The sequence below is a fragment of the Anser anser genome (assembly GCF_964211835.1).
Source record: "Anser anser genome assembly, chromosome: 13".
In the NCBI taxonomy this organism is placed as follows: Eukaryota; Metazoa; Chordata; class Aves; order Anseriformes; family Anatidae; genus Anser; species Anser anser.
In genome coordinates this window covers 13,495,683-13,522,438 of record NC_139734.1, presented here as the reverse complement: position 1 = coordinate 13,522,438, position 26,756 = coordinate 13,495,683, and the positions used below count along the sequence as shown (strand labels likewise).

Sequence of the window (26,756 nt, the reverse complement as noted above, 5' to 3'; positions counted from 1 at the left end):
TGAAGGGCGGTGTACGCATTCCTGAAGCGTTCTGGCCCCGTGCAGCAGCTCTGTGCTTTTCATGGTGCCTCCATCCCTGGTCACACCGCAGGGCACGGCCCGCGGGCGAATGACAAGGTGCGCGCTGAACGCGGGCCGTGTCCGGTCCCTCCCCACTGAGCCCCGCCGAGGACGGGACGAGGGCCGCGGCCCCAAGCTGCAGCAGCTGCCGGGGGCCGGCAGATGGCGGCCGGGCTGGGGCCGGCGGCGCGCATGCGGCCGGGCGCCGTGCCCCGGAAGGGAAGCGGGCCGCGGGCCGGGCCGGGCGCCATGGCGGGGCCCGCGGGCCGGGGGGGCCGGGCGGGCCGCTCCGTGTCCACCGCCACCCCGCTGCGGCCGGGCCGGGGCCGCCGCCGCTCCCCCGGCGGCAGGTGAGGGGGGGGGGGGGGGCGGGGGGTCCGCCTGCACCGGCCTCGGGGGGGGGCAGGGGAAGGCGGGCGCGTCCCGGGCCCGGCGTGCGGCGCTCCGCTGGTAGCGGCGGGGTGCCCTGACACCGACCCGTCTGTGCCCCCTCGGCGGGTGGCTCCGCCCGAAAGCGCTCGCCGTACCCGGTGGGTTACGGTGGTTTAGCGGTGATGTCTAATCCCGGCCTCGGCCGCGCGTTGTGTGCAGATCGGTAGGCGTGAGCGTGCTGTATAAAGTTTTTAGGGTGTAAGTAACTTGAATGCGATTCACATGAGCCGTCTTCGTGGTTTTAAGCAGTCTGTTAAGAAGCCGCGTTGTGTGTTTTCAGGCTCTTAGCTTTTGCTTTATGTCTGAAAATGATTTAAGACGTTTGGTGAAGCAGAGTATTGCAGCTTGCGCCTACGTGTGCATGGCAATTGCAGTCCGAGTAGTAACGTGTCCGTTGTGTGTTTTGAAACATCTTTATTAAAAACTACTGCAGTTACTAAGTATTCATGGCAACCACATTCAAGTGTGCTTTATATGAAATGAACGTTTCTCCTTTGTGTGTTCAGAGGTTTCACACTTAATTCTGTTCAGTGTTCTCTGCCCGATTACGTACCATGTACAAGACAAGAAACAACCTTCCCGTCCCTTTAGAGCTCTGTTACCCAATCTGAGCTTAAACCGGTATAACCTCCTAAGCCAGTGTCACCAAATGGTTCAATCTCAGATTTTGACGGCGATTGATTATTATTTGAATATCGAACATATCGATACAAACTTAAATATACAAGTTTTAATGTTTTTTTTAAACACTTTAAAACTTTGCAGCCTGATTGAGATGTTCACTGTGTTTTTTTTCCAGTATAGATTTGGTATGTTTTCGTTATAGACTTGGTATTTCAGGGCGCTAGCGATGCAGGTCTGCTTGCTGTTGACCTAATGTTCTTAATGATATTCCACTTTTTTTTTCCAGCCTTGCCCTGTACTTTTCATCAAGCAGTGATGATGAATTTGAAATGTGTAAGTAATAGCACACATTTGTTTTCTAAACGAATGTAAGAAGGTCATATTTTTATCTGCATATAATAAAGTAGTTTTTCAGCATGATTTTCTTCCATGGTGTTAGTCTTATGTTGTTTCTGCTACATTGCTCCTGTACAGTGCACTGGTGGTAGCTATGTGCCGTGGTGAGAGCTCTTGAATTTTGTATCTCGGTCTTGGATACACCTTTTGCCTTGCGTTGTATGTGAGGCTCTCTCTGTTCTTCTCAGCTATGTTTGCTGTTAACACTTCCAGACAGGATGAAGAGTTTCTTGTTGCTGCAGTTCTGTCTGGTCCCTACTTCCTTCTCAGCCTACCGTGTATCTTTCAGTAAGCATTTTCTCTAAACTGTGTCTGTTCCAAACACATCCGAACTTGTCAGAATTCCCTCATGTCTCTTAACTTCTGTTCTGTTACTCTTAACCAGTTGGAGGGACGTTTTTGGCTAGGGATGTGTTTTGACATATATTATATTGGATTCTGCAAGGTTCAAAACAGTAGTACTTCTTTCCCATTTCTGAGACAGCTAAGGACTGAATAGTGAAGGAAAAGTGCCATTGTGAGCTTTGAGGATTCAAGAATTGGAGCTACTTTTAAAAGATTCTTGTGTTTGTTTTTTTTTTAAGTCTGGATTAATTTTTTATCAGCTGCAAGTTTTTCCTCAAAAAAAGTGTAACAAAATGGTCATTAGAACTTTGTTCTTAATCTTCTTTTTGATTCAGTTTTATCTAGAATGAAAACTCCCAAACCAGTCTCCAGAAAGGAGCATGCAAGGTGGGTGCTGTAATTAATGACTTCTCAGTCTTCATGTAGTAGCCTTCAAACTAATAATGTATGTATTAGCTTCAATTAGTATCGTATCTACTATAATGAATACTGAAAAATGATCAGAAATGATCACTATCAGGCTGATAGTGTACGGAAGTGAGTGTGAACAAAGGAACTGGTATGTGTTCGGTCTGTGTATGTTCAGGTCACGTGAAATGCCGTGTTTGGAGGTCTGTGTATTCTATTGCCATTTCTATTAGTGGATATAGTTGGTAACACTTGTGAGCAACTGGTACCTGTTATGCTAGATTTTTTTTGGAGGTTATTTTTTTTAATATGGCAATCTTACTCCTCCATTTTCCTGCTTATGCCTTTGTTTTATTGCTTGTTTTGCAGTTTAAAGGACTTCATCGATGACTCAGATGATTTCTTCTTGGACCGTGAAGTGAGAAAGAGCACAACAAAGAAGGGCAAGGAATCATCCAACAGCAAATGTAAAGCAGATACTCTCTTGGGTCAAAAGCTAGCCTTCACTGCTGACCTCATAAATGCCATCTGCAGACTGCAAAAAGCTAATTAAATTATTTCTGGAGGAATTATCGGGGCGGGGGAGAAGGTAGGGGGAAGCGACATGGACCAGAAAAGTGAACGGTCATCACTGTTAGATCTGACGTGATCTGTTGATCATAGTAGATCACACCTCAGATGTCAGAAGCCTTGTTGGCAAGTGCGTGCTTTATGCTGTAGACTATGTTCCAGTCAGCTAAGGCTGAGTGTTTTTTCAGTTAGCTTTCGCTTGTTAATTTCATAAGACTTTAACATTAAATGTTCAGCTATATTCCCACACGTGTGTAGCTTTTCTTACCAGGAATAAAGCTTATGATAGCACATCTTTCAGTGACTGTCCATTCAGTATGACAGTAAATGAGCAGTGTGTAATAAAGAAAGTGCGAAGATGCCTTTCTGTCCTTCGTGTTTCCCTGTCCTGTTTCAAGGAATCGTTTTGTGTTAAGACGAATTTGAATCTCCTAAGTGAAATTACCAAAACTTTAAGCTGTTTCCTTTGAATTACAGCACTTAAGGATCTTCAAACCCCAAAGAAGTTGATGACTCCTGGAAAGGAAAATGCTTGCTCCCCAAAATTTAAGTATCCAGAGGTTTTAAGTGACAGTGAAGATTGCGTCTTTGTGGGAAGTTCGTGGCAAGACTACCGAAATGGGGGAGTGAAAGACTCGAAAGAGAGTCAGAGGTGCATGAAACTCCCGCCTCCACAAAATCTGAAAGAGTCAATTGCCACAGGTGGTCCAGACTTCCTCATTGGAAGGAAAGAAAGAAGTTGTGAAACTAGTACAGAAAATAAAACGCCAGCCATTCCACTACGACCGAGTGCAGGGTTAGAATCAGACAGCTCAGACGGTGAATTTGAATCATTGATAGAACGGGTAAGGAAACGAAGCGTACCCCGAAAACCGCTCTTAAGCACAAGTAAAACTGTCTACCAGCCGAGCACAATAGGTAAGAAATAGTTCTTAGCTAACTTGCAAATTATCTTTAGGAATTACCTAATTCTGTTCACGTGCGTGGCATATGCTTTGGAAGTGCCACCCAGCATTTTGCAGTTTTGGACTCTGCTGCTCCGTCAGCAGAGTGGTAACTTTTATAGTATGTAACAGCAAATTGTCTTTCTATCAGTTGTAAAGGCCTTTGTATGTACAAAAAGAGTATGCTGAAATGGAACATAAGACTTTTTTCATCATCTGTTACCTGATTGTTAATGTCTATGCTCCTGATTCTTTGACAGCATCTAATCTTGTGACTTTTTCTGTTGAACTAGAAAACATCAAGCCACCCTGTGAAGGTGCCCAGTCCTCGAAAGGGAACGGAATCAAGACACCAACGTCAAACTCCATTTCACTTCAAGAAACGCCTTCCAGGATAACGGCTTCTGTGAGAATTCCTAGGAATGAGTCGGTCAGTTGCTCAGAATCAGCACAGGCAGAGAAAAAGTACGTATTTCTCCATCTTTACTGTGTTGTAGGACCATCATAGGTAGATGAAGAGATGCTAAGTGTTTTGTCTAGGGTCGTGTTCTGATTTTTTTAGTACTTGGAAAGGTCTGCTACCAGTTCAGTAGTTGTTAATGGTTAAGTAGCTGGAAGTCTGGGCTTTCAGTCTCCCATATGACAAGGAGAATATAAGCTTTTCAGAAGAATGTCTTTTTCATTTCTAATAGCTGCCTGTATCCTGCCTCCTAGCCATGTGATGTTTTTTTTCCAGTTACTTTGTAGTTGTTTATACCAACACTAAACATTTAAATGTCATCTTCAAAGCTGATGCTTTGTCACAAATGCAGGAGTGTGACCATCCTAGCGGAATATTTACTTTCCCTGAATGAATAGCTTTTCTTAGGATTCCCAGAGTATCTTTGGATACGTTTCTGAAAAGATACTTTTATTGTGGGTGGTGGTGTTAGGGCTGTTCATCTATTCATGAAGTTTTGCTTTGACGGTGGCTCATTGTGTAATGAAGTTGTGAGCCTCATAAGCTAGTTTTCTGAATCCATGAATAACTGTAGGGCTATTGCAATAGTTCTGCCCTTCGCACCCCTGACGAGGCAAGGAGGCAGTATAAGCATGTGGACCTCAGTGGCCTTGTGAGGCCAAGGTAGTGAAAATAGTCAGGAGGGGTTTATGCCAATGGCAGCATCCCAGAGATCTTTATTGGCTGTAAAGTGACCGTTATTTTTCAGTGAGTTATCTGAACTTCAGTAAACTGCTTTATGTCTTTTCTTGTAGGCTTACCGTGTGCTCGGTGCCTGGCTGTTTCTTGCAAGATCTCTCAAATCCAGCTTCCAAGTATGTGAAGTATTTTAAGAAAAGTAAAGAGGAGCTGACACAGAAGCTCTACTCTCTCTATAATAGCACCATCTTTGAGCAGAAGGTAGGCTTTAAAAACAAAACAAAACAAAACCCTCAAACACAAAGCAACTTACATTTTTACAGTTATAAAAACCTAGTTAATATGTTGCTCCTCACTTTTTGATGTTTTTGCCTCTTTATTTTCTTCAGTTAGTAGAAGTTACATGTTATAATAATGGTTTCTGTTTCTGGTAGCTCAAGCGACTTCTTTGAAAGGGATTTTTCACCACTGTGATGCAGCAGTTTTCAGCTTGGCTTGCTTTCCCAGCTGTAATGCTGTACCATCCTTAAGTGAGCAGTTTGGATGGTGTCCAGCAGAGTCCTTGATGAGATTAAACTGCTACATGAGGTTGCCTTGGATCAGTTTCATCTTTGAAGAGGTGACTGATAGTTATCCTCGTGTATTTTCTAGCACCTGCATGGTCATGAACTCAGCAAGCCGTGAGTGTTTCTGTAGCTGCCTGTGCAGTGGCAGGCCTCAGCAAAGGCAGCTATGGTTTTCTGCCGCTGAAAGAAGCTCAAGGCTGTTTACCATCACTGCTCAGCCAGCCCTTATGGAAGCAGCATGTGCTAGCAGACTGCAGCATTGCCACAAGCTGCTTGCGGTAGCACAAGCAGATCTGCTGGCTGTCGTATCTGGTCTGGTTGTTGTGTTCCCAGTTTCTTGTCACGTACTTGCAAGTAGTTTAGGAGCTTAGCTGGGTTGCTGCAATCTGCTCATAAAAAGTAATGTGAGCTGGAAACTGGGAAACATGTCCACAGCAGACAACGCTTCACTCGGCTCAAACTGCTTTAGAACTGTGGCCTTTTTTTTTTTTTAATTCTTGTGTAACCTTGTTCTAACAGTTCACAGCCACCAAAGGTGGGGGGGGTAATGCTGTTTCCTGTTCGCAGCTGCAAAAGGCAAGTGGTGGGGAATGTACATTGGGGATCAGGGAGCTGAAGGGTAAAAGCACTTCCCTTTGGTGTCAGGAGCTGTAGCCTCATGCTTAGTCATGCTGCGTGCAGTCTTCATGCGTTCCTATTGCATGTTTCTGTCTGCCATTCCTGAACAGATTAAGAAGCTGCATATCCTTTTAATAACAGTTTCAGATGAACTTTAGCTTTAATTTGTGTTTCAAATTGAAAATTTAATTTCAGAGAGCCACTGTCATGATCTTTGCATCTTCTGGGATGCTGGAGGCCCTCCTCTTGTGAGAAACGTCCATGAAAGGCAGGGTGCTGCCCTCAGTAATTCCAACAGAACTTCCTTCAGGAAGGAGAGCCTCTCTATCTGAGGAAAATGTTGTTCAGCTGACCAAGGACAGGCTAAGGTCATGATTTCACATAAAGCTGAGCTGAACAGGCTGAAAGATCATGCAGTCTGGTGCTTCAGCCCTGTACATGTGCTGGCACTTAATATACCGCTGGAACAATTACTTAAACTCGTTCAACTAATTCAAATGACATAAAACTGGCAGAAGAACAAAAGGTAACTGAGATGTGATGAAGGCTTATAAAATCAGGAGCAGCACAGAGAATAAGCAGAAGGTGATTATTCATCCTCTCACGATGTGAAGGTACATTAAGCAAAAATGGCAAATTGCAAGTTCAGAACAATCAAAAGCAGATGGTACTTGACATGTAAACGATTAAGCTGTAGAACTTCTGATCAGAGACTATTGTGGATGCTAGAAATTCAAATGCATTTAAAAAGGCAATAAAAAAAACCTGGGAAGCTATTTTGTGCAAAGAAGTCACCTCTGTCTCAGCGAGGCATTGTCTTGCAAATGGCTAGCAGTTGGGAAGAGTATTTTGAAGAGGCAGTTCTGTTGTGTTCCTCACCTGTCCTTGTATTTCCTCTCAAGCAGCACTGTTAGCTACTGTTGGAGGCAGAACAGAGGACCTGAGGGACTCTTTGTCTCATCCTGCATTGTGAAACTCCACAGTTGGTTTTAGAAATACAGAGGATGGGAGTAAGAAGCCCTGGAGAGGATTTTCTGATGATGGCAATGCTAAAGGCACAAATAGAGACATAGGGTACTGACTGCAGTACCTACCAGGGAAGCCAGAAGGCCTGAGGAACATAAGGGAGAGATAGGAGAGGGTAGATTACGTGTACGGTTTTGTTTTTCAGTTACCAGAGAATATGGTAATAATCTGGAACAAGAAAATGAGAAAAACAGCAGGATACTGTGTAACTGGGCAAACAAAAGGTCCTGAAGCACAGCGTTATGCTCGAATAGAGCTTTCTGAGAAAGTCTGTGATTCTGCAGGTAGGTACAAGAACATCTGTGTTGATTCTTCTATGAGAAAGCATGTTCCAGAGGTTAAAAGCTTGGAGTGGAGGAGTAAGAGATTTGGAGCTGGGTCCTGCTCTGCAATTTCATATTGCCTTAAACAAATAAATCCACTGATTATTGCACCTGTCCTCACAACCCTTCTAAGAGGCTGGGCAAATTTCACAAGATGTGAGAAGAAAGGTCTATTCGTGTCAACCTCATTATTTTGTTTATATTACTGATTTGAAGACATCTTATAAGACATCTTATATTTCAGAGGGAGTTTATTCTGGGTTTATTCTTGTTAACTACTCCTGGCAGCTACCAGATGACCTCTGTCTGCAAATTAAACATCAAAAAGCTGCTGTGTAGAGCCCTGACGCGCCTGCAGTTTTTCCATACCAAATCTAGTTTTGGTCTTTTTCATCGGGGGGTTGGGGGTAGGTAAGAAAGGCAGCATCAGAGGTGTGAAGCAGCAAGCTAAGGGTGGGGGTTGGTGCTTCCCCATATGTGTTTGACCTTAATGTCTTTTGTTTGTTTTGCCCGCAGATCGTCTTCGAGACACGCTAATTCATGAGGTTTGCCATGCAGCCACCTGGCTGATCAATGGTGTTCGCGATGGGCATGGGCGATTCTGGAGATACTATGCCAGAAAATCAGCTATGATTCATCCAGAGCTGCCAATGGTAACACGATGCCACAACTATGAGATTAAATACAAATTCATCTATGAGTGTGTTCTGTGCAAAACCACGTGAGTAATGTTTTGATCTTGTATATTATGTATTAACTTTCATCTCTAATTTGTCAGTTTCCTGTCTCTATAAGTTAGGGGGCTCTTAAACTGTGTTAATATTGAGTGAACTTGGGATTTTTTTTTCCAGTTATCCCAATCTCATGATCAACACTGATCCTATTACAAGCTTTGTGGTAGAGGATGGCACCTCCCAGTTATGTTTGTTATTATTTATAAATTTATTTATATTATTATTAGTGGTAGTTTTTCCCCTTGTAACAAGGGGGTAAGTGCATGCTCTGAAAACATCAAAGGAATTTCTTTCTCAGGATCATCTGTGCTGCTTCCAGGAACATTAGAGGTTAAAAAAAATCACATATCATGACAGTCTTCCTGAAGTATTTACATTGGCTATGTAATGCATTAATTGCTTAGATGCAACAGAGCACTGAAAATATGATGCCTTTGAGGAGAAACTCCAAGGTGAGTTGACTCATGGGCTGTGGAGGTGCGTTTAAATGGTGTAGCACTTCATACTACCAGGCTGAAAGTAAGAGACAGAGGAAGGAGCTAAGCTAAAAAGTGGAGAATGTTCTAGGGTAGAGAAATGCTTAATATAGATTTGATCGTTTCACTCTGTGAAGGACGTAGTCTGTTTCCAGTTCTGTAATGCTAGCTTAAAACTCTGACCTAGGGAGCTGGCAGAAAGGGAGCCCTTTCCCAAAAGTACTGACCACCACAAGTGTGAAATTAAAGAAATTATTTCTCCATTTCAGGATTGGACGTCATTCCAAGTCTCTGGACACAGAGCGCTTCGTGTGTGCACTCTGCGGGGGGCGGCTGGTCCTGAGTCAGCCCACCCAGAAGGACGGCACTCCTGCTAGGACACATCTCACACCCTTTGCGAAGTATGTGAAAGAAAACTATGGACTCACTAAAAGAGAGCAGCATGGGTTGAGCCACGCAGAAGTTATGCGGAAACTCAGTGCTGATTTTGCCTTAAAAACTAGGCTTGAAGATTCCTTGTAATAGCTTGATGCACTTCGTTTCCTGATGCCATTCAACATTGGTATGTAGTGGTAAAGTAGGTGGGCCTAACATGGAATCTGTGAGAAGGTGTTTTGGAGGATTCCAGACAATTTTAATGCTTTAGTTTTAATAAGGAAGACCCTAAGGGCTAAGTGAGCAAAAGTAATGATGATGATAGAAGGGCTGTGGCAAATCAGTCAGCCAGGGTATCCCTCTTAGAAGATGCAGTTCTAGACCCTTCCTGGGATTAGGCTTGCTGTGCCTGGAGTTTTCTGATCTGTATTTACACACAGTGCTTTGTAGCATGTGTTCAGTGACTCCAGTGAACTATTAATTTACTGTTCCTTCTGAGGAGCTGATCTGCTCAGTACATCCTTCTGTGTGTGCTACGTGTACGTCTGTCTGGGACTGCCAGCTGTGAGAAAAATCCAGGCATGTGAGCAAAGTCCTCTGATTCTGTCTGGATCGCTTCCAGGCCGGCAAAGAGGCAGACCTAAGGAAGGACCTCGGTACAGATTCAGGCATTCCTCAAGTGATCCCTGACTGTTTTTCTTAAAGTGGTAGGTAAATAGTGCCTCAAATCTGTTATAGTGAGTTTTTGCAAAGCTCTCTGGCTCCTAGTGAGATCAGAGTTCTTCCTGATTAATTTTTGACTGCAGTTGTGCCTCCGTCACTGAGATTTCATTGGAGCTACAATAGATGCAAAAGGACAGGTAGAAAAAATGAACTTCAAACACTTTTTTGGACCACAGAATGACAAGATCTAGTCTGATGTATTTTTTTCATGTGGAACGTGATTCAATGCGTGTTTGACTGCTGTGAACAAGTTTGCTCAGGTGCTTATTACATTTTGAATAATCAATAAATATTTTTTATACCAATTGTCATAACAAAACACAGGCAGTTGTGTTGCAATTTAATCATGGCTGTGTACGGCTTCTGATTTCTTCTTTTTGTGAGGTTCACACACAGTGGGTCACCCTGCGGGTCTGCCTGCCTCTTGTGAGGTTCAGTCCTGGCTGCCAGGAAGGCTGCAGGGTCCGTTTTGTAAGGAATCTCAGTGCTGAATATGCAACAGCACCACATGAAATAAAAGTGTCCAAAAAGTGCAGGTATTGATACTTAATTTAGTATAGCATCCATTTCATTTCTACTCCAAGTAGTTCTTACTTTGGAATTTTTTATTTGGTTTGAAGTACACTGAGCACAGACCCTATGTCAAAGCTCTTCCAGGTCTCTCTCCAGGTTTCCCTCCCACCTCTTACCTGCCTGGGTGGATAACCAGTAATCGAGAACATTATTAGATACAAGATCACGGTCAACTGAAGCTACTGAAAGGCAGAAGTTGGCAGCATCAGATACGACTGTGGGGACACTAACTCCTTCCCCCTCTAATCCTCCTGTTCTAGGCTCCTGGAATACAAGTAAAGCAAAAAGCCTTCTGTCAAAATATAGGGGAGGGGGGGAAACAACCCGTTCCCTGGGTGTACACCCTCCAGAACTGAAGTCTCTTCTACCAAGAGATGCTGCCTAACCCCAACACTGAGCTAGAATTACACTGCATCATGCAGCACTTAAAGATCCCTGCTTCCCGTTAAGCTGGGGCAGACAGGAGCCTTTATCCCACAGCAGTGCTCTCTGCTGCGTGGGGCAAGACAGGAGGCACAGCCTAATATCTTCATGGGAAGGCAGTGTGGGGCCGCCCTTCAGCCACAGGTAGGTCCTGTAGAGTTTTTTTAAAGTCTTTTCTGAAGGGTCTGCGTTTCCTCCTTCACTCTAAAGCAGCGAGTTCCTCCAGGAGCCGCTCCTTCTCCTGCTGCAGCTCCTGCACCCGCTGCTTGTTCTGCTCCAGCCTGTCCTCCAGCCACTGCAGGAGGGGCCCGCTGATGGCAGACATCTGGCTGCAGAGGTTCTTTGTGAACACTGCAAAGAACAAGAACACACGTCAGTGCACAGGCAGGACTGTGTGCTACAACAAGCACAAGGGGGTATGGGTATGGTCTAGGGAACAGAAAGAGGATTAGGATTCACCCAAGCTCACTGGCAAGAGCTAAGAGGCCGTATGCTTCCTGTACGTTACGTGCAGGAGGAGATACAAGCACGCATGGATCAGACACACTACTTGAAGACTCACCACAACTACATACACATACCCCTTGCTGTTCTAGCAGGAAAAAAAAAATTACTGCAATTTTAACGGATTGTTTGAGGGTTCTTAAGGAATCCACAAGGACAGAATGGCATTTATAAACCCCAGGATTAAGTTATTTTACAACCCTTGGTATTTTGCTTTGAAGTATTACACAGTCTAGCAGAGGAAAAGCAATGCAACAGGGAATCCTCTTAGTTACACAGCATCTGTGGTTGAAACTGAGCTGCCCAGCAAATAAAAAACAAGTTGGTGCTTTTATGGTTATTTCCAACTGCTCTTCATAGCAAAGGCAGCGCTGAGCGCACAAGGGCTGTTACACAACTGTGGCCTACTGTCCCCTGAAAGCAGCGCCATCCAACCGCTGCTCAGGGCTCCAGTGTCCCAGCTCCCAGAAGCGCATCCTGCACTTGAATAAAGAAGGGCTGAATCCTTACCTGAGCCATTGTGAATCTTGGTCACGGAGTCCAGGTGGGTGAGGCTAAAAGAACAAACAAAGCAAATGAGTGACAACAGCAGTGAATGGCTTATCAGGCCCATCCAGGCTGTAGAACTAGCTACCCACAGCTGACAGCACAGGTACCTCTAAACCTCATTGTTTGGTAGAAGCCCCGTCCATTCACAAGGCTAACAGACCTTACTGCACAGAAACAGCACTCTGTGGGGAGCACAAGGGACAGGAGAAAGACAAAACTGACATTTAATCCCATTTCTGACCTCTCCGCACTCTCACCCTGGTTAAGCACTAGTTACTCACACACAGACACATCAGTGAAGCACCACCACTCGCTCACACGTGCTTTAGCTCTCTCACTGCATCAGAGGAGCCGTTCCCTTAGCTCACGTGCAAGTCACACGCAGGAGTACAAGGTCAGGAACACCTGAACTCTGTAACATCAAAGTGTTCCCGCAGCTCTCCTACAGAGGCACACAAGGTGCTGAGGCTTCTCATTTCTGTACCCCTGCTGAGGCACTTGAGGCACGGCAATAGCAGAACGCGTCAGCGAAGAGCCTCGCAGAGGGCTGCAGCCCCCGTGTTCTCACCTGTGAATCCTCCTGTAGGCATCTTGCTCCTCTTGACACAGGATCTTGGGCAGCTCGACAGCTGACTCCAGACACACCTTCCCAATGGTTTCATGCGGGACAACGTGAATAGGAATCTCAATCCTTTCGTATCTAAAAGGGTATCAGACACAGTTAACTGCAAAGCAGCAGAGAAAGAATAATAATAATAATAATAATAATAATAATCCAATAATACAATGGGCTGCCTAGCTCATGGGCTCACTGCAGGTTTACTTCTGAGAATGTGCCAGAATTGACAGAAAAGGGAAGCCTTTACAGCCACACTCTTACTTCAAATTCTAATGATAAAAACACTACAGCAGCTGGAGGGCCAATACGCTGCACAGCACGTGTATTGTTGGCAGAGGCCTGACCCCATGCAACCTTGGAGCTTTGAATTCTAGAGCTGAAAGCGAAAGGGTGGGCCTTCACACGACAGAGTACAGCACAGACTCATACGCAAACTACAATGTTCTACATCAGATTTTAAGTTAAATTACTAAATTATCTCAGCTAAATCAGTCGAATTCAGATTCTCTTCAAGCAGCCTGCATTAGCAGAGAGAAGGAGACCTTGTTCAGGCATCTCTGTACCTATTTGTTGCTCACCGTGAACCCAGAAACCACTTATCCGAGACAATCCAGAAAAGAGAAATGAAATGAAATCCAAACTAAACATAATATTCCTCTGTTGTACTCACTCCGAGCTCTTCTGGGCCTGAATGGACTGGAAACAGGTGTAGAGAATCCTGCCTGTCTAAGAGAGTCAGCAGGAAGTCAGACTGCGAGTACCAAAACATCACCTAGAACCCCCAAATCCTTCAGGGAGCACAACATGCTTTCACACAGCATTTAACAGTTCGCAGAAGTACACACTTCACACTTGGATTGGTCTGCTGGAACCGTTTGCGAGCATTGACAGACCCATTAAGCATGAAAAAAAAGTATCTTAGACCAGGGCTACTAGGAAAGCCTGGCCAAGACACGGCGATCAGCTCATCCCGTGCTGCGGCAGCGTCTCGGGAGGCTGCACTACGCTGCTCCTGCTGGCCTGAAGGGCACTCGGACATCTCGGCGCGCACACGCACTGCGGCCATCCGATGCGGCCCCAGAGCCCTGACACCAGCACGGCTGCTGGCCAGAGAGCCGCCCCCTGGATCAGTACACAATAATTAACGCCCCCTGGATCAGCACACAGTAATTAACGACACGTTCCTTTGTCATCAGGATTACGATCCAAACGCCGCCACTCAGCCCCGCTTTGAGTGTGCTCCAAGCAGAGCTCGGCCCTTGCTACAGGCTACGTCCGAGGGCAAGTGCAGGATTTCAGCTTTGCCCTGGGGCTGACGTTTCTCCTGAGCGCTTGGAGGGTTTATTGCAATTTTCAGGTTGCCTACCTTTGTGTTTTTGTCTTCAATGAAGCAGGAGAAGATGAGCCCTACGAAGCCCTGGTCCATCATCTGATACATGGCTTGTGTGCGGACATCTGCAAAGAAATAAGACCACGAGAACTGCACTGGTCACCTGAAGGACTGGAAAAAGACTTTCCAGCTTCTGAAGGGTGACCCTGCAGTTTGTAACAGCCCCGTGCTTTATCTTGAAGTACTTACTCGAGGATATTAAGTAAAAATGTCGATCCCCTTTAAAAAATAGTTAAATGCAAGTCTTAAAAACATGAAATGAGTTAATGAAACAAGGAAGTATGATAGCATCAGCCCGGTGCTGCACACCAGCCATACAACCGCAGCGTCCAACAGGTGTAAGATCCATGCTTCTTTTCAAAAAGCGTTAGTTTTTGCATTAACACTTGGAGATGTCAAGAACCACTACAGCAGGACTGGGATTCCCACAGCTTTTTGCTGTTACCCAACCCCAGGTCCAGCTCTGCTGTCTGGAAGAACAGCGGCACCAGCACCAGCTTCTCTGGGGCTGCTGGGGCTCGGGCAGCTCGAGTACCAGAGCACAACCCCCGTGCTCTGGACATTTGGGAAACCAAACATCGATAGCTGGGTTGTGCAGCTCTTAAAGCCCACTATTAAGAAAGATAATTAGCCAGCTGTGAGCTTTCACACAGAACCAAGACCGAAGACCGCTCTTACCGACGTGTGAGGGCCAGACGGTGATGTGAGGGTGGGAGTGGTACCAGCCCACCACTCTCATGGGGCGCCCCGTCATCTCAGCCAACCTGTGTGTGCGTCAAGGTGCTTTCCAAAGCAACAGAGCGGAGGGAAGAAAAACTTTGTACACGAAAACCAGCAAGCGCAGGGCACAGGTTAAAAGCTTCTCACGGGCCGACCCAACGTCAGATTCCCGCAGAGGGGTGACGAGGCGCAAGAAACTGATGGAAGCCTCTTCCCCCAGCACTACCAGGATATTGTCGTTGCAGAAGCAAAGCGAATTTCGTCTGCACGCGGCAGCGGGGGACGGGTCAGAAAGCTGCCCAAGATGACGCAGGGAAGTGGCCCTCCAGCGCACCGCCCGGGCACAGAGCCTCGTGAGCTCGCCGTCCCTACTACGGGCTCCTCGCCGGGCAGAGCCCAACCCACGGCCCCCCTCCCCCTGTGACCGACAGAGGAGACGCAGCACGGCCCGGCCCGGCCCGGCCCAGGCAGGGGACAGCCCTGAGGGGTGCCCAGAAGAGGCGGGCGGGGCCGGGCCCGCCGCCATCCAAGGATATCTCCGCCTCGGTGGAGGCAGCCGAGAGCTGCTCGGGCGAGATCTCGACGCGGTCCTTCCTCTTGTCGGAGCGCCGCAGGATGATGACGGAGTGCACGTGCACGACGCGGCCGGCGTCCACCTGCGGGGTGCGGCGGGGGGGGCGGGGGCACGGCGCTGGCTGCCCGCTCCGTTGCCTCGCCCCGCGCCCCGTTAGCCCTCGCCCCTGCTCCCCGCCCCGCCCCGCGGTACCTGCCCGATGCAGAGCCCCATCACCTCCTCCTTCTCGGTGCTCAGCGCGTGGTTCAGGCACACCAGGAACGCGTCGGCCTCCAGGTGCACCGCCTGCACCGCCATCTTGTCTCCTCACCCCCCCCCTCCCACGCCGGAAGTAGCCGGCGCGGAGCCAATCGCTGCGCGGCTCGCCGCCTCCGCCGGCCAATCGGCGCGGGCGGTTTCCGGGCGGTGCGCCGCGGCGGAGGTTCCGTGTCGCCCGCGCGGGCGAAGCCCCGGGGTTCCGCGCTGCCGCCGCCGCCGCCCGCACCGGGGCCGGGCGGGGCGGGGCGGGGCGGGGCCGGCGGGCGGCGGGGGGGGGGGCGGGGGGGGCGGGGCCGGCCTGGCTGGGCTCTCACGGCGCGGGCTGTCAGCGGCAAGGGCTGCAGGTAGGTCACGGGCGGTCGCCGCGGGGCGGGCTGCGCACATCCCTCACACCCCCGGCCGCGGTCCCGCTGTTTGCCCGGGCGGGACCGGGACCGGGACCGGGACCCCGCGGTGCCCCCCCCCCCCCCCCCCCCCCGCCGTGCCCCGGCCCCCCCCGCCCCGCCCTGAGCGCCGCGCAGCCCGCACGGGCCCTCAGCCGCCGCTGCCCCGCGGGCGGGCCGGGAGCCGGCTGCTGGCGGCGCGTGGTGGGGGCAGCGCCACGGGCAGGGCAGGGTCCGAGCCCCCAAGAGCCCAAACCCCAAAGCGGCCAAGCCCCCTATGAGCCCAAACCCCACAGGTCCAAACCCCAAAAGCCCAAAGCCCACGAGTCCAAGCCCTAAAGCGTCCAAACCCCAAAAGTCCAACCCCCCAGGAGTCCAAACCCCCAAGAGTCCAAGCCCCAAAGCATCCAAGCCCCAAAGAGTCCAAACCCCAAAAGTCCAAGCCCCAAAGCGTCCAAGCCCCAAAGCCCCAAAAGTCCAAGCCCTAAAGCGTCCAAGCCCCCAAGAGTCCAGACCCCGCGAGTCCAAACCCTGAAGTGTCCAAACCCCACAGAGAAGTTCCAGCGCATGTCAGTGCGCCCTTAGCCCAGCACGCAGCTCGTCCGATCCCTGTCATGTACACAGGCTGTTTTTTGGGGAAGGATCAGCTCCCACTTAGCTCCCCAGGAGCCGTGCACGCGGGGCCGAACTGGCCGGCTTTGGTCTGGAGCCGTGTAGCCACGTTAGCACAGCTCTGTGCCCCATGCGCTGAGCTTCACCATCGCTTCTTCCCTTGGTGCCTACATGGCAGCTCAGCTCCTCTACCAGTCCGACCCCGGCCCCCTCTAAAACAGAACAGGGGGGGCTGGTCAGCACGCCGAGCTCCAGCTCTGGGGATGGTCCGAGCTGCAGCTGGAGCAATTTCTTTCGTTGTTTTGCTAAAATAATTTAATGTACCCACTTTAAAAGCAAATAAATTATCTTCGTCACAAGGTTCAGTCCTCCTGCTGGCCATCTTCACATTTGTTCATGTTGTGTGGCTCAGAAAGCCACCCAGGTCCCAGAGCAGCACTAAACTTCAAGGCCCAATACCGAGATGGACAGAATACCTGCAAGTCTTGTGGATGTCCGTGGGGCTGGGCTTTAAATCTGCCCAGCCCCAAACCTCAAACTGCTCAGTCTTATGCAATTATGTTGATGGCAACACTGAAATCAGCGTCAAAGGATGACACTGCAATCCTGCAAATTTAAGATGATTGGTTTTTTTTGGATGGGTTTTTTGGGGTATAGATAACAAATCGAGCAATATAAGGAAGAGTTTTTACAACTTGTTTTAAATGTAAGTAAGCTTACTTCTTTCAACTCTGTCTTCCTTCAGGCTCTTTTATTGCTTTCTGATAAAATCAGCAAAAAGTAGGAATCGTGTAAGTTTTTCCCGTCTTGACGTTTTAGGTACAAATGTCTAAGCGCATGCTTTTTCAAAGCTCCTGTTCCTTTCGTATGTTTGAGTTCCAACGACAGACCTGTCGTACTTCAAACCCAATTGACGGTTTTGCCTGACCTCGAGATTTTATTTGCGGCTCTAACTGGGCACCCTCGTAACAGTCTTAGAGACTGGAGAAAAGCGAGGCCAGACCGAGCCTGTGAACTCAGAGCTGTGGAGCTCGGAGGAAGTTTGGGTCAAATTACTGGGGGCAAAGACTGAAAAGTCGATGTTGTTAACTGCTGCCCATTCTGCACGGTGTCCTCTGCATGAGACCTTGTTCTGCCGGCCCTGTACCTCTCATTGCCACCATGCTCATACACAGGAAACACAAACATACATGTGGTGCTTTAGTCCTCCTGCCTGAAGTTCAGCAAGGCTGAACCAGGTTAGTATTTGGATAGGAGACCTTCCGGGAGAGCTTACTTGCTGTAGGAAGCAGTGGTGTTCACTTACGGAGCAATATTTTTCCAAAACTGAATCAATATTGAGCTGACAACATCTTCTCGTCCTGGGGATGATGAGCTGTAGAAATTCCAACTTTGAGTGGGGTATGAAAGCAAGTTCGTGAGCATTTTTGGTCATGATGGAGCTTTTGGCATTTTTCCACAGAGTAGGAGAGTGTCCTGGCCAAATTCCAGCCTGGGTAATTACATTCTGCTGACTGAAAGTGAGCAGTGGCGATTGCTGCACTTCACTGTTGGGCAAAGTGATTTCCACACGTGGGCTTAAATTTGTAAAGCAACTTAGGATGAAGCAGAACAAATAGGACTTACAGAGGTGTCACTTCAACCCTCACAGCTCATTGCTGAAGGCCTCGTGAGGCTTGTCGGTCTGCTGTCACATTCCTTTAAGTGCTGGCTGCAGGGGCATTGCCTGGAATGGCTGTAACATGCCACGGGATGGTCTTCAGAGCTTTCTGTAACACACACACATTGCCACACGTCAAGCAAGGAAACAAACAGAATGGGAGAAAAAAGAAATAATAAAAGAACGTTCAAAGTTTTCCTTGGTGTAAATTGCAATACTGTGAGAGTGCTGTTCAGGCTGATCCGTGGTTGGTGTTTTGTGTTCAAAAACGCTCGGTGGCCCTTTGGTTGGGAAAGGCAGGGAACTGCTGCTGTAAGGTAGAGGAGGCAACGTGGACGTGTGTTTCCTGTTGTATTTTTACCCCAATGTATAACAATATTTTTCTCTCCCTGACCTTCCCTGCTTTATTTTGTACCCAGATTTTCTTGCTTCTGTCCGAAATATGCCTTATAACTCCACAAGTTTTCGGAAGATCACTGTGTTTCACTGGGATAGGAGTATTGCATCTGCTTCATAGCAGGAAGATGTTACATGTATCGCACCTTAATTCTGTTCTACTTTAAACCTAGATAAAGGATGAAGACTGTCTGTACCGTTTTGATTACCTCTTCTAGGGTTCAAAGAGAGAACCATTTTCCCTGACCTCCATTTGCTAATGGCTCAGCTTGCTCTAACTGGCATACAGACAAACTTGCCGTTAACCAAACATTCTGGTAGGAAGAACCGCCTCCATGTCCAAAATTCCTTTGCCCCTGCTGCTATCGTTGGCTCTCGGTAAGCACCCAAAATCTGAACTACGCAGAGTAACAAGAGCTGTTCACGAGAAGCCTGTGTATGAATGGACAATGCTGCTACCCTCTTAAGAGATGAGACGAAGGACCCTGCACAATGACAGCTCTGCAAGATCCAAATATGAGAGTCAAGCGTACGGAGTCTCGTGCTTTGTATCCAGAGTGATCCTCGTTCTTGTTAAGCTAATTTCACCCGTTGCCACAAGTTTTGCTTTTGGGATTTAGACCATCAGTAGCCACGGAACTCCTGCATAAATCACTTTTTTTCTTCTTTTCATCTTCCTCTTTTTTTTTTTTTTTTCCCCTATTTTACATGAAGACTGTTAATAGGACTGTTAGTGGAATAAGCAAAGCCAATATTCACAGGGTTTAACCGTGTACCTATAGCACCTTTTGCCCCAGAATGCCTTACAGACGCCATATAGCGCGCACGTCCCAGCGTACAACTTGCCGTGCAACCTCCTCTCACGTAGGCATCACCTTAGTTCCCCAGGCTGCCTTCTAGGGACCCTTCAGCACATAGCATCCCACCCAGTAAGTCAGACGCCGCCCCGAGGTGCCTTTCAGGTCTGAGAGCTTTCTCCGCGAACGCGCTCAGAGCTAACGAGCCCGCGCGCCGATGCCGCACACCTGACGGAGCGCCGAGGAGCGGCCGAGGGCATGGCAGAAGGAGGGCACGCGGGCGCTCCTCCCGTCCGCCTCTGGGTGCGCCGCGTAGGTGTTTACTGCGATGAGCACCGCAAAACGTGGCTCGTGGCTGCGGAAGAGGCAAGTGCGCTTTGGGCTTCGCCGTGGTTGTGGCTTTGATGTTGCAGGTGCCTCTGCTGCATTGCCAGTAACTGCCTCCTCTCTTTGTTGCTCTCCCCCAGGAGGAAGGTATGCTGAGGGCTCGGATCCAAAGAGTTCAGGTTCCCCTGGGTGAGGCGCTGCGACCCAGCCAGCTCCCCCCATCCCGGCTGCCTCATATGTGGCAGCTGTCCCAGGGTGAGCAGTACAGGGATAGTAACTCTCGCGTTTGGGAGATAGAGCACCATCTCATGGTAAGGATGGTGGCGACAATAGACCATAGTCATTCCTGTTTGTGAAGTCATTTGAGATCCTTGAGGGACGGCAAAGGACTGTTGTTTTATTGAAGTCCGTTAGCTCAGCCCCGGTAACTGTAGACGTATTGAACTTTTCCTTGTCACTTACAGCTCGGTGGTGTTGAAGAACTGCTGCTTAAACTCGTGCCTGGTGATTAATCTGGTACGTGGAGACATTACCCCTGCTTTGTACTGTGCTCTGTTTATTCCCAGTCATTCTTTAATACCGATTTTTGTCTTTCAGGAGCAGTCGCTCTAGGAAGATGTCCTTGTATGTTTTGTACAATAAATGATTCTCTCTCCACTGAAATGCAGCCACCCCTGGGGTGGAGGCACTTAAACAACACACAGCAACATCACACAAGAGTTAGGACAGGCAGTGAAGAGGAGTATCGTGTCCAATTGAAACGTCAGGGGGAGTTCTAGGTAGGCAGAATGGAATTGCCCTAAGTGGAGTTTGGCCAGGATGCTGGAAGTGATGTCCTAGCGGTACTGCCAAGTGCTGTGGGATGGTGAATGGCCAGAGGTTTGAAAGGCAGCACCTCCCTAGCTCTGGGCAGGGGCAAGAGCTGAACTGTGGCTCTGGGGGAGCGCAAGTCCCACCACCACTTTCAGCCACAGCGATGCTTTCCCTTAGAGGTCTCTCATCCAACTGCTGCTCCCACCAGCTTCTGCTTCTCTTTTAATTTCTCACGAGAGATCGTGGTTACAGGTGTCACAGCTGCAGAAAGTCCAATTGATTGTGTGAAATCCTGCTTTTCGGGGATGTGATTGAGGTTGATTGTGGTTTCTTTTGGGTGGAATTCCGAGAGGATTTCTCCTGCAACAAAAAAGCCCCCTTCATTGTTGTTGTTTTTACAGTACATACGTAACTATATTGTTTTCTTGTATTTTTTTTTCCCTAAACTCCTCCTCCAGATGCGGTTATATGAGTAACACCAAACTCCTGGATGTGTAGAGCTCACAGAGAGGGCTTTTACACAAGTACATGTTTTAGCATAAGGTTTAGAGGCATAGAACCGTTAAAAAAGACAGGCGTGTTCATTTCAGTCATGGCTGGAATCTTTGTGCTTCCAGGTGGAGCAGGACACATTCTGACCAGCGAAAAGGAAAAGGCCTCCAAGCACAGCACTGTAAAACCTCCCTGTGCTCACTGCCTACATCCTTTAGCGAGACACAGAGCTGTCACATATGGAGGCCGCTAACGAGCTGCCCCTGGGAGAGGTGTGCTGTGAACGTTGTGTGTTCACTGGCAGGCTGGGGAAGCCCTGTCTGTGTTGGCAGGCATCTGCCAGCAGCAGTAGGTGCTTTCTGAACTGTCTGTGGTAGAGAGGGAAATTGGGAACTCTTTAAAGCCCTGGCTTTAAGACAGTGTCTTTCCCTCCCACCCCCCAGACATTATTTCTACAGTAACGTTTTCCTATCATTTTAGTTCTCTGAACATGTCCCAGAAGGATCCCTGCCAGAAACAAGCCTGTGAAATACAGAAATGCTTGCAAGGTACCAAGTGTCATTTTGTCTTTTTGGTGTCTTGAGTTTTGGTGGAACTTGATTCTTTTAACCTAACCCTGCTCTCCTTTCACCTTGAGGAGGAAGCAAGCAAGCACATTAGCGTGACCTGATTGCAAAGCAAACCAAATTATAATGTCTGGTTTTAAGACAGTTCCTTCGTGCTTGGTTGTAAGTAACGAGACACCATTAGTACAAAACGGAGCGTTTGTAACAGCAAAGTGTTTATTTCTGACGGCGTGTTCTCCTTGCCAGTAGTGAGAGCCTGTGTGTAGTCTTGGGACCGAGCTGTAGGTGGGGAGAGCTAGACATTATAATAAGCTCTCTTGCAGAGTGGGTAGTGAGGCAGTGGGTGGATTGCAGAAGACTGCAGAGCGTTTAGCTCGAGGCGTATCTTAAGAGCAGGTCAGACAGATGTCTGGCAGGAAGGGATGTGGTATATGTGATCTGGCCTCAAGGTAGGAGATGGACCGGTGTCCTCTGGAGACCTTTCACAGCTGTTTTGTAATAGCTTTGCCAAATATTTGTAGGGAAGGGGGAGATTATGTGATAACATGCTTTGGGAGCCTGAGTTGGGGAGAGCAGCTTTGTTAGTTGCGGAGAAAAATATTTCTTCAAAAAATTTGGTTGCTTCTTGGAAAACAACTTGCCCCGTAGAAAGAGTAAGAGAAAACATTCCCGTGTGCCAAGGCAGCTCCGCCACGTGGGAAAGAGTTCTTCCTCACTCACCTGGCAGAGCCCTTAGCGCGCGCTGAGCCCCTCTCAGGAACTCATGCGGTGGCCCAGGGCAGACAGGCAAGAAGCTAGCGGTGCCACAGCTCAAGCAGCCAAGCCAGTTCCACGACAGCTCATTTCTGCCTTTAGTTTGTTTGCAGACTGCAAGCAGGTTAGCTGAAATACAGAGAGCTGGGTAGGAGACCTGTGGGGAAGCTGAGGGATGGCTTTGCAGCCTGCTGCAAACACGGAGATCGCAACCAGTGCAGGTGCCACAACAGCCCCTGCTGGCTGGGGGAAAGCATCTGGGAGAAAGTAGGGAAAAGCAAGTCAGCCAGGTAGATGTCTGTTTTTCCCAGGATTGTTTTTTGCAAGCTGTGTTCAGCTCAAAGCAAGGGCTCAAATAATCCCCTCCCTGTGTGAATACATTGCCTGATTTGCTCTTAGTGTCCTGATAGTTTGAAGCGTTATGGTGGGAAGAGCTGCCTTCTCTCCCCATAGTAACTGCACTTAAAAGCTCATGTTTAACAGTGTTGTGGTCCCAGCTATGACAACGTTATTTTCATAACACTCGTGGAGGTTACTCCAAGCGTTTTACCTGCGTAGGTTTGTGTACAGATTTGATCTGACTGGTTAAGTGTTAGCAGAGAAGCTTCTAGACGCTGCTACGCACACGCCCCCATCCTCCACTTCTTTAGCTAACGTTCTGGAGTGCTGTTGTTGTGCGTGCATTTCCCTGCTGTGATATTGTCTGAGCTGCACAGATGAAGCAGCTGAGTTGACAGACAGCGAAGCAATTTTTCCTGCAAGAATTAATTTAATAGAGGATGTACACAGAACATTAGCTGACTAATACCCACAGTGTATGCCGTGCGGAGGATGAGGGCAGGAGCAGGAGCACTGGGAGATGCTGGCTTTTCCAAGCCTGCTGTTTTGCAGTGGGTCATTGTTTCAAAAGATCTTGCCTGCTTCCTCTGTGAGACTGAATGCCCACTGTAAATCTTTTTCGTGTTTTGCTGGCCGATGTATGACTAACCATTGTGCTTTACAGGAATGCATCCCTGACGGATAGCAGGGCGTGCCTGAACGTAGCAGGAGTGCTAGAAACAAACCTGCACAGGCACAGGAACAGATAGGAGAGCCCTCGGAGCACTCATCATAGGAACGTTATGACAGAGAGAGATTAGCTTTCCTTTCCAAGGCCCTGCCACACCTAGGTTGCCAGCTTCTTCCTCTTGAACCCAAGGGAGAGCAGCAGGGGCTCTGAGCAGGTGGATGGAGCTGCAGGTATCCTTCCCAAGCCACCTGGATTGATTAGTCTTAGTTTCCTAGGGCCTGGCAGAAGCCCTGCTGGGCCTGAGCCCCAGCTGCTGCAGGTAGTTGATGAGGGCCAGTCACTGGTGAGGGTGGGCGCTGAGCCCAAAGCACCTCCGCTGTAAGTTCAGAGCAATCTGGAGGTGACACTGGCCGGCCAGGCCTGCAAAGGGCTCACGTTTGGGATCCCTGGGCAGGCTCAAGCCTTTTGTCGTACAAAGCAGTAACATCACTGTAGTCTTTTCCTCAGGGCTGACCTCTGTGCTTGTACTACACGTCCCTCACCAACCCGGCTAGGGAATTCAGAGCCCCGAGCTCAGCATGGGCTGCTTTGCCCCTTAAAAGAGCCCAGAAAGAGGCATCCACTGCAGCCAGCACTACATGTGTCTCACTGCGGGCTGCTGCTGCTTTTAGTCCTCCAAAATCAGCAGTGGGGTTGAGTGCGGCCGTGCAGCGTCTGCGCTGCTCGCCCTTGCGGCAGAGGCGGGTGTCTCTGTGCCCCTCAGGCCGGCCGGCAGGCGCTGGGCCGCACGAGCCACCCGCGGCCTGCTCACGTAGCCCAGGGCTCCCCTCCCGAGCCAGCCCCACAAAGCACAGCGTCACACCGTCACACCGCCACGCCGCCGAGGATGGCAGCGTCAGGCAAGGGGCTAGGGCTGGACGAGGCACCCGAGCCGCCGGCACAGCGGGAACCTCGCTGAGCCTGAAACAGAGGCGATACGGAGCCGGATGGGCCCGGCTGGTGCTTGCGCGAAGGTGGCTGTGTACACGCAGTCACCCCGCGGCAGGGCTAGCAGCCCGTTTAGCCCCGTGTCCCCTCTCTGCCAGTGTCCGAGAGCAGGCGCCTAGGAAGGAAAGGGACAGGGAGAGGACAGGTCCCAGCGACGTGGCTGAGGGGCTGCCCGAGCTGCAGGGGGGACCCTTGTGCGGAAGGGGGCCATGTCGCTGCCTCCCTGCCCCCGGCAGCCGGCTGGCTTACGCTCCCTGCTAACCGCATCCTGCCCCTGGCAGCCCGCAGGAGGAGGGCTGCAGCCACACGCCCCACCCCTTCCTTTTGCCAACCCTACAGGGATGGCGGGCCCACTCGTCCCCATTTATACCAGCTCATCTTGGGGTGCCCTTAGACACTGTAAACCTTGTCACGACAAGGCAGCAGAGTGGAAGAACAGGGATCACACGATCCGGCTTGAAAGCACACAGGCTGAAAAAAGTAGGGAGCAAAGGGCAGCCTTAGGGAAGCCTCGTTCCTACTGGAGTGGCAAGGTAGCCCCAGACCTGGGGGACAGAAGGTGCTCCGTCCAGACCAGCAAGGCTGCGTTAGCATTGGGTTAAACAGCTGACACTAAGGAGAGACTTTTTTGTAGAGCAGGGAAGTGACAAAATGCCTGTCAGCAGTTCTTGCCTGCCAGAGCAGCACACTGCCCAGCATCCAAAGGCTAGACACAGCCCCTCGGGGTCAGCACCAGTTCCCCTGTGTAGACTTTGTGTCTCCTTTTTATTTTCCAGCGAACAACTACGTGGAGTCAAAGTGTGCAGCTGTGCTTCAGGAGATGCGGAAGTGCTGCGCCCGGTACCCCAAGGGCCGCTCCATCTGTTGTTCAGGTTTTGAGAGAGAAGAAAGAGAGAGAGAAAAGCTTAAGACTACTTCAGAAGGAATTCCTCCACCACCTCAGTAACACAATGCAGCTCCAGCAGGTGCGAGAGCACGGACTCACCTGCAGAGCCCATGTGTGTTTTTTTTTCGAGCCTTCTCTAGACTTTCAGGAAAGCCAGAAGGCTCCTAGAACACACCATCCCGTGCACCAAAAAGTATAACGCAGTACCAAGAGATGGCCTGGTTAACAGACTGTATTTTCTGTACCAAAACATCATCTACATTGTCTTCGCATTGCAACTGTGTCTGTGAAAAATCGGTTTGATGTTTTTAGAATGCTCACCTTACTCTAACCCATCCTTGCTCTCAAAATGGAGGGCTGGAACCAAGTTACTCTGGCTTCTAGAGTGGGAGGTACAGGAAATGTGCTCATAAGAGTGAGTTTAAGCGTGACACATAAAACAAAGTCCATCTTGACACCGCAGAGGTATTGCTGCCATCATGCAGTAGTTCCAGACAACATTCACCTGTCCAGTGGTTCAAGCTCAAGAACGGGAATCAGGTCCGGGGTTCGTTCCTAGGTTTTGCATAGCTCATGAGTGACTACACGTCACTTTGCCTAAGTGCCTCACTTTCCCACTGGACAGAGTTTTGATTACTATATTTGAATTGCCTACACGCTGCTATTTGCATGACAATAAAGATGTTACAGGAACATTATTTCAGGGATTGCTACAGGAATAGGATTTTTTTAAAAAAAGCAATATTCATTTGGGAAATCTGACTGTTGATATAAAATTTATAAATTTCTGTATAATTGAAGACCTTTAAGCAATATGTTATAAATCCAGCGTAATTCAGCGCGCTGGTACCCAGGGGCCTATCACAAAGCCCTGGGCTAGATCCAAGAACCGACTTAGGTGCCACTTACTGAACAAGCAGTTGTAGGCACCCACTTTCGGTACAGCATTTCAGACTCACACACAAACCGTCTGTGTCTGGACCCCAGGGAGAGATGGCTTTTCAGAAGCTCTCACCTGTGCAGCAGAATTTCCTGTGACCTGTAGGAAGAGCTTGGTAGACAGGTTCCTGCATCACCCTTTAGAGCTGCCTACGTCTCTCGGTCCACTGTAGCAGGAGTCCAGGCACCTCAGTGGGTGCCAAGTCCAGGGCACCCACATACCAGACTTTGAACCCACTAGGCCACTAACTCTGTCATTAGATCTAGCCGTAAGGACTTTTGTGCTGTGATCAAGTACAATTAATTATGAAATACAGCTTCTATAAACAGACCACTGTAGTCTAGGCACAATAGATGAGTGTATTGAAGCCTAGAAGAGCAAACCATCTGTATTCACTGCTCTTAAATACCATAATACAAAATAAATGACTGGAACAAATTGCAGTCTCGGTGTGGTTGTTTATTGAGAACCCAACATGGCTGTAAGCTGGGCAGCTTGGCTGCTGTTCACTGTCCAGAGCTACATGTGACATTATCATGTTTAAATAGAAGCTGCTTGGTATTTTCACAGGCTGGGCTATGAATAATTCAGAGCTAGCCTTACTGGACAACAAAACAGAGGGGTGGCGGGGTGGCTAATGCTCTTGAAAAGCAGTAGAAAATCATGCCAACGATGTGAAGCAGCTCAAACACTTAACAAGTAGCTCATTTTTCCCTCTTGCCCGATCTGAGCAAGAGAAAGAAAATCACTAATACATGATCAAAAAA

The 26,756-nt window shown here is 48.8% G+C and overlaps 3 protein-coding genes across 16 annotated transcripts; 2 read left to right on the top strand and 1 right to left on the bottom strand.

Annotated features, from left to right (window-relative positions):
* The first annotated feature begins 207 nt into the window (after positions 1-207).
* GCNA (germ cell nuclear acidic peptidase) lies at positions 208-10,074 on the top strand. 3 transcript variants are annotated; one of them, XM_083797861.1, is made up of 10 exons: positions 208-410; positions 1,403-1,449; positions 2,193-2,244; positions 2,635-2,732; positions 3,313-3,753; positions 4,073-4,244; positions 5,034-5,178; positions 7,273-7,411; positions 7,967-8,171; positions 8,930-10,074. In XM_083797861.1, exons 1-10 carry the CDS (start codon positions 223-225, stop codon positions 9,180-9,182), a joined length of 1,740 nt encoding a protein of 579 aa, XP_083653987.1. In that variant the 5' UTR covers positions 208-222; the 3' UTR covers positions 9,183-10,074. The 3 variants fall into 3 exon arrangements, with proteins under 3 accessions (XP_083653987.1, XP_083653989.1, XP_083653988.1); XM_083797863.1 differs by lacking the exon at positions 208-410 and adding an exon at positions 516-590; XM_083797862.1 differs by lacking the exon at positions 208-410 and adding an exon at positions 671-690.
* Positions 10,075-10,348: 274 nt separating this feature from the next.
* BRCC3 (BRCA1/BRCA2-containing complex subunit 3) lies at positions 10,349-15,457 on the bottom strand. Its single transcript, XM_083797877.1, has 8 exons — positions 15,303-15,457; positions 15,073-15,192; positions 14,495-14,582; positions 13,793-13,881; positions 13,097-13,152; positions 12,376-12,507; positions 11,769-11,812; positions 10,349-11,105 (listed from the first exon to the last, which is right to left on the bottom strand). The coding sequence occupies exons 1-8, from the start codon at positions 15,405-15,407 to the stop codon at positions 10,954-10,956; spliced, it is 786 nt and encodes a 261-aa protein (XP_083654003.1). The 5' UTR covers positions 15,408-15,457; the 3' UTR covers positions 10,349-10,953.
* A 190-nt stretch (positions 15,458-15,647) lies between these two features.
* LOC310881109 (cx9C motif-containing protein 4-like) lies at positions 15,648-26,427 on the top strand. 12 transcript variants are annotated; one of them, XR_014572121.1, is made up of 6 exons: positions 15,648-15,712; positions 18,593-19,582; positions 19,684-19,854; positions 20,008-20,059; positions 20,141-20,322; positions 24,940-25,078. XR_014572121.1 is itself a non-coding variant. In XM_083797883.1 (4 exons), exons 3-4 carry the CDS (start codon positions 21,339-21,341, stop codon positions 25,107-25,109), a joined length of 228 nt encoding a protein of 75 aa, XP_083654009.1. In that variant the 5' UTR covers positions 15,657-15,712; positions 17,109-17,154; positions 21,329-21,338; the 3' UTR covers positions 25,110-26,427. The 12 variants fall into 12 exon arrangements, 7 of the variants coding, with proteins under 7 accessions (XP_083654008.1, XP_083654009.1, XP_083654014.1 ...); XR_014572122.1 differs by having other exon boundaries at positions 15,660-15,712; positions 18,443-19,582; XR_014572123.1 differs by lacking the exon at positions 15,648-15,712 and having other exon boundaries at positions 17,076-19,582.
* The last annotated feature ends 329 nt before the right edge of the window (positions 26,428-26,756 follow it).

What these genes read in the sequence shown, in the direction of transcription:
- GCNA (XM_083797861.1), top strand. Translation starts at nt 223, where the DNA reads ATGGCGGCCGGGCTGGGGCCGGCGGCGCGCATGCGGCCGGGCGCCGTG. An exon ending in GGAATCATCCAACAGCAAAT is followed by an intron (nt 2,733 to 3,312) that starts GTAAAGCAGATA and finishes TTTGAATTACAG; the next exon opens with CACTTAAGGATCTTCAAACC. An exon ending in CTACCAGCCGAGCACAATAG is followed by an intron (nt 3,754 to 4,072) that starts GTAAGAAATAGT and finishes CTGTTGAACTAG; the next exon opens with AAAACATCAAGCCACCCTGT.
- BRCC3 (XM_083797877.1), bottom strand. Translation starts at nt 15,407, where the DNA reads ATGGCGGTGCAGGCGGTGCACCTGGAGGCCGACGCGTTCCTGGTGTGC. An exon ending in TGGGGCTCTGCATCGGGCAG is followed by an intron (nt 15,193 to 15,302) that starts GTACCGCGGGGC and finishes CGCACCCCGCAG; the next exon opens with GTGGACGCCGGCCGCGTCGT. An exon ending in CAAGATTCACAATGGCTCAG is followed by an intron (nt 11,106 to 11,768) that starts GTAAGGATTCAG and finishes TGTTCTTTGCAG; the next exon opens with TGTTCACAAAGAACCTCTGC.
- LOC310881109 (XM_083797884.1), top strand. Translation starts at nt 19,475, where the DNA reads ATGGCAGAAGGAGGGCACGCGGGCGCTCCTCCCGTCCGCCTCTGGGTG. An exon ending in GGCTCGTGGCTGCGGAAGAG is followed by an intron (nt 19,583 to 19,683) that starts GCAAGTGCGCTT and finishes GCTCTCCCCCAG; the next exon opens with GAGGAAGGTATGCTGAGGGC. An exon ending in AGATAGAGCACCATCTCATG is followed by an intron (nt 19,855 to 20,007) that starts GTAAGGATGGTG and finishes TGTCACTTACAG; the next exon opens with CTCGGTGGTGTTGAAGAACT.